The sequence below is a fragment of the Sinocyclocheilus anshuiensis genome, unplaced genomic scaffold, assembly GCF_001515605.1.
Source record: "Sinocyclocheilus anshuiensis isolate Anshui unplaced genomic scaffold, SAMN03320099.WGS_v1.1 scaffold227, whole genome shotgun sequence".
Lineage (NCBI taxonomy): Eukaryota > Metazoa > Chordata > Actinopteri > Cypriniformes > Cyprinidae > Sinocyclocheilus > Sinocyclocheilus anshuiensis.
Window position 1 is genome coordinate 601,543 of NW_015549590.1, and position 6,243 is coordinate 607,785.

The window sequence follows — 6,243 nt, forward strand, 5'->3', positions numbered from 1 at the left end:
AATCAGGAACAGTGAGTGATCAGCCTGCTACAGTATTTTTCTCTGTGCGTCCGTCTTCATTGTCTCTGGCCTCTGTTAACGGACGTTTACAGACTTAATATTTTCAAATAAATGACATTTGGAAAATGATATGCATTGCAACGCAGTTTGTGCAAGTCCAGAACAGAGATCGGCTGCAATAAAACTATAAATGGCCGGTTGCCGGTCGCGTAAGTTCCAGAGGATGCTCCTTCGGCCATCATACACACACCTGACTGACCGCTCGCACCAACAGGAGGGGGAGGGGGCATGTTACTCTCTACAGTGCACTCAACCTGAGGGATTCCTACACTTTCAGTCTTTGAGGAGACATGAAAAACAGCGCATACTGCAGGAACGGTATAACGGAAAATATTAGCGGTTTTGAAACTGTGACATTTTCAAATCGCGGTATACCTTGAAACCGGTAATTGGCCCATGCCTAGTAGAGAGTGAGACATTAGTCATGCAGAGAAATAGGGAAGGTATACAGTGAGACAGGCAAATAAAGGTTTGTGAAAATCTTCCATGATAGGATGAGGGTGAGAGATTTAGGGAGAGTGTGAGATAGCCAGATATAACCTAAGATACTGTAGTGAAAAACACAGACAGACAGAGGGACTCAATTGAATTGAATTGAACTGAACTGAACTGAATCGAATCGAATCGTAGAGAGTGAGAAAGGCAGGGAGAATGGTATATAGGCAGAGAGATAGATAGGCTGAGCGTGTGAGACAGGAAAGAATGAGAGATAAAAGGTGAGATAGGTAGAAAGATTGAGGCATGCAGAGAGAAAGACAGAGAGCGAGACAGACAGAAAGAGCGTGAGACAGGGAGAGATAGTAAGGGAGAGTGTCAGACAGGTTGAGAAAGAAGAATAGAGTGAGACAGACAGGGAGCAAGAAATACTGGCAGAGAGAGAATGAGACACACAGTGAGAGAAAGAGTTAGAAAAGCAGATCAAATGAGACGGACAAAAAGAATGAGACAGAGAGAGTGAGACAGACAAAAAAGTAAGACAGGCATCAACGAGCACCAGACAGACAGAGAGTAAGCATATCCACTTGAGTGTAATAGTGTGTGCGCATTTGTACTATGGATTAGCAAGTTAGTGTAAGAATGAAGCAGTAAAGGAATGCAAAAAAGGAGGTCATACATGAGAGTAACACGGCACCTCCATATGAACCTCCTCTTGTGGCTGCCATCTCTGATGACTCACAATCTCAGCCCATGTTTACCACCACTGTGAAGAACAGACGACGCAGACACACAGGAGCGAGAGATAAAGTACAAGATCCTGCAATCAGCCCGAGACTCTGTGTTACAAAGAGCTTCCTCTCTCCCGCGTTTCCTGCGGCACCTCTGGAGTTCAGCAGACTAAGCGCTCCTCTCTCTTCTGCTTGCGATATAAGTTTCTTGGCAGAACTAGAAAGGACACGGGTCGGGAAGAGATTCAGCTGACAAACTGCACACAGGCCTCGGAGTGAACAGACCAAAATAAGCTCCACAGGCACGAAGAAGAAACAACAGCCCCGCAATACAAAGAGGAAAGACAGAGCGAGATTGTTGCTGAATCATGCCAGCTCGACATGAAAGCTCTGAATGCTGTCAAGATTCGGCTGTTTTTCTGCCTGCGCATTTGTTAACTTTTTTAACCTGTTGAGGTGCGAGTAATTCCGACAGACGTGGGTCTCGCGGCCTGCTTCTCTTTCTGTCTCAGTCTTTAGAAGCGCGTCTACATAATTTCCTCAGGGCTCCAGTGATTGAATGACTGAAATAAAACGCACACACTCTTAAACTGATTTTGTTTAAGTACCAATTAGATCTGTCACCCAGTTCCTATAATCTACTCACAGAAAATAATTTTGTGGTACTTTCTATGAAGGCTGAATATATTACATTACGCACTGTATTGTATTATCATAAATAAACAAAATAAAGATTAGTTTTACAAGAAAATACTATTTCAGTCTTTCAACTTCAAAATTTCACATTTAATGCAATGTGTTACTTGATGTTTCTTTGTAAATAATTGTGAAATTTACTAGCAATTTCTGAGTGAAAATTGTTTCTACACTTATTTTTAAATGTATGTTGCTAAAAGCATTATCACATTATGCAGTGTTTTAAATATTTAAAAAATAAACATGCAAGCAGAGGGGCATATGTAGATTTTTTTTTTTGAACAATGGCTTTTCAAATTTGGTGTAAATGGAGTATGAATAATGTTGTAGAGTTATTGCTGTAGTCAAGGAACATTTTTTAGCATTTCTGCTATTGGGAGGATTGCATGTGAGAGACCCTGAGACTAGTTTTATGCACACACACTTGCCACTGTGACATATATCAGACTGAGGATCAAACGCAAGAGTCCTATGAGCGACAGATGGCTTCTCCGTCAGTCAACATCAATCAGTCATGCAATCAATAAAAATGACTAGACTGTCTGTGATTTTTTTTTTTCAGGGACACAATAAACTACTTTATCTTGTGGCCTCTCCCTGTCTGTACCAGGCTTAACAGATCAATATCCTACATTTAAGATGCTGCATTTTGTTTAATTTCAAATAATTTGTGCTCTTACAGCGAAGCAGCAGTACAGAGTCGCCTTTGCAAAGTCCTCAAGCGTTTCATTTTCTGGCTACCTTTCTCTTCCCATATACCTGCACTGTTTACACTCTTTCTTTCTTTCTCTGTCTCTCTCTATTGCTCTCTTTCTCTCTCAGCCATGAATCTGTTGGTGCTGAACTGGCAGCTGAAACCTGTGGTTGGTCCCGTGCTGAACAACGGCTTGGGAGCCGGGCTGCCCAGCAACAGTGCCGTAGCAACAGCGCCCTCTGGAGGCAGAGGTGAGCAGCACGCTGCAGTCCCGCATGCTCTTTTCGATAAGAAGGATGTCAGGATTGTAACAGAAAAACACAAAGAGGAAAAAAACCTATAAACTACATTCAGAAAAAAAAAAACAGTTGTGCAGAAACCTCCATTGCCCTGTATATCAATTTGTTTCCAGCTTGTACTCATTTTGATTTGTGTTTAGTAATTTGCTTCTCTGTCGCACACCGAGGTCCCATCATGACAGCACATTTATGCCCACACACACTTCTTTGCCTGCTTCCACGATCGACAAGGGACATTATTCTCTAGGCTTCATTTCTGTAGCCATCTGACAAGTCATAAGAAACCAAGTAACCATGTGATTAGGTAGAGCAGCAAGGCATTGTGGGCCAGTGGTGTTGGGGAGGTGATTATTTTTCAAAAATAGTGTGTGAAACAGTATGTGTTACGCAACGAGAAACATGTCAAAAGGGCTTTTCACACTGCGCTTCCTAACCCTGGGTTACTGTCGTTCTAAATCCCTCTTTAAACCCTGGGTAAAGGAATGTTTATGGCCCCAGGTTTAGTGTGAAACATGAAGCAAGACAACCCAGGATTCCTTTTATCTGAGGGTTTAGAATGACCCAGAGTTAACTATTTCATGTGTGATAAGCCCTAGTACACCTTTAGTAGTACCTCTATACACATTTAATTCTGTGAATGCAATCTTACATTTTTAATCCAATTTTGTTTAAAAGCACAATATTCCTTGGTGGCTTAATCAAATAATAATTCAAGACAAAGATGTTAAAAACACAACTCATATTTTTTGGAGACAGAAGGTCAAGTCATTTACATTGCAATGTGGGATACTGTATTCTACGTACTGTGCTACAGTATCGTCTTTACTGCAATTTTTTTTTTTTTTTAAAGAATATGATTATCCAGGTATGACATGCATAACAATTTGAGTAACATAATTAGCTGTAGGATATCAGACCGAATCAGACAATCTAAGATTTGGTCAAAACATGGTTGAAACATGAGGAGCCGAATTCCACAGAGGCCCAAGACAACAGGATGTTCATAAATCAGACCCTAGCACTAGCCAGTCTGAAGCAAGCCTAACCAACTCTTTCACAGAACAGCTTTCAACATTAACACAAAAGGAACACACTGATCATAACAACTCAGGAAGGAGATTGTCAATTTTAGGGCAAGTAATCAAGATTAAATGGTCAAAGAGATGACAGCATGACCCTCACGTAATAGTAAACACAATCACGAGCCCTGTAGCTTGACTTCCCCCAACTCTAAAAAAGAACAGACTTTCAGATATTCGTTAAAGACCTCTTAATCTCAGGTCTTCATACATTCACAGAATGGCACAGAAACTGCCTTTCCATGCACCTAAATGACACTAAAAGGACATCTTTATAATCTACTGATAATTCAGATTTTTCCCATCAGGAATCAAACGTTTGATTAAAATGATGAAGATTGCAAACAAAAGTTCATATACTATACTTCCATACTTGCACAACCCTTGGCTGTTCACCCATTTCTTTTCCCCCAGCTCTCTCTGGCTGTCTCTGTCTTGATCTCACATGCTCACAGATTCATAGGAAGTGTCCTAGAAAACACCACATCACCTCAGTATGAAGGACAACACAGTCTGTTCTCTCTCTCTCTCTCTCTCTCTTTACAGCAGGCAGGGACTAGTCATTTTTGAACACACACATGCTTTTACAAAACCTAGTGGCAGAGGCAGCATTTGAAGTCATCAAGTAGGCTACTTAATATACATAATTTTGAGCAAATTCTAAGTCGGTGTCATACAACTTTCAGAAAAAAAACAGTCCCAGAATGCATTGCAAGGAGCTCAGTAAAACACTAATGCTGCCTTCGCGTGCTATCGGAATAATCATAAATACGGTCTCCTAATCAGAAACTGGACATGAGTGGCCTCTTAAGTCGTATTTACTACTGGGAAACTCAGAGATCATTTTTATAGCAGAGTTTCCGTGTTGGGCGGGCCATGAACTTTAAACATGGTGGAGGGGACATCGATTGCTGCTGCCAGTGCTATTCTTTTTTCGTTTTTTCAACAACAACTATATCACCTTGTCTTGTTTTTATTTATATATACTGTATGGACAATCATTTGAAGCATATTGTATGTTTTATGAACAGTGAAATAAGTATGTATTTGACCGAACTTCCAGAAACGTCAGCTGGTTATCTAGCGCGGTGAATGTTGGTTTTCAACCAGTGGGATGCTACAATTTATTCTTTCTGACAACAAAGCACTTGAATGCAATGAACTTGTAATCACAACTTCATAAGTGGGAAATAGGAAATTTCCGATAGCACGTGAAGACAGCATAAATACAAGATGGCGGACAAGGAAATAAAAATGTCTGAATAAACATATTTCGTTCAAACCGTGGCTCAGTGTAATTAAACTGATTTTTTTTTTCCAAACATTTGCTTGTTTTGTGTAATTTGTTTATTATAATACAGCTGTGTTATCATGCTCCATTGAAACCAATTGCAAGTCAAGTCTCCCATGCAAGCTCAGTTTGTTTGGCACACAGAGTTGCTACCTACATAGTGTGCACCTAATTAGTGAGGGTAGAATGTTAGGATGCTGACTTAGTAGGTTGTTTACTCCTCTTTAAAACAGAGTAGACACATTTTCACACTGTTTAGTTTTTCCTTTCATCTCTCCTCAGTGCTACAGTATGTAAACATCTCTAACTCCGTGATTACATATAGATTGTGGCGTAATAGTTTGCTGTGTTTTTGTGTGAGTGTGTGGGTAACGGTGAGATTGTGAGCTTTGAAACAGCTCTTCACCTCAAGTGTTTCAATCTGAACTCAGCATGTAGGTGTCAATTCCATCCATACAAATATGACTTTTCTCTCGCTCTCTCCCTGTCGCTTTCTCTTTCTCTCACATGCAGACATAATGTATTCTACATAATAGTGAGATTTCATTAATCATACACAGACAGAGCTACAATACGGCTATGAGGCAGATGTTGCTGGTTGCTCTGTTTGGCGGTAGCACCACATATAATAAGTCTTGTGTTGTGCCATGTCTGGTTGTTGTTGTTGCTTTTTTTCTCTGTCTCTCTCATCCTCTGCTGCTTCTTTGTGTATAGCTGTTATCCTACCTTATTGTCTGGTATATTGTGTTGAGATGCTCTTATCTGGGCTTCTGCGGGATGATTTGATGCTCTGGACTGATCTGTGAAATGATTTGTGTGTGCTTCTGCCTACTGGCTACATTAGCTTATGATTGGGCTCTCTGCACTCGGCTGGATTCTGTTACGGTACTTGATGCTGTGTTTAGACACTCAGATTCAGATGTCCTTTATCTCCATGATAGCTCTGATCCAAAACCTA

General features: G+C 40.6%; 1 protein-coding gene across 1 annotated transcript in view; it reads left to right on the top strand.

Moving 5' to 3' along the window:
• The window catches only part of LOC107658040 (teneurin-2-like), a 645,835-nt gene that overhangs the window by 591,936 nt on the left and 47,656 nt on the right, over nt 1-6,243 (top strand). Inside the window, exon 13 of the mRNA XM_016446429.1 lies at nt 2,745-2,867. Coding sequence (XP_016301915.1) covers nt 2,745-2,867 — 123 coding nt within the window. The remainder of the gene's footprint in view (nt 1-2,744; nt 2,868-6,243) is intronic.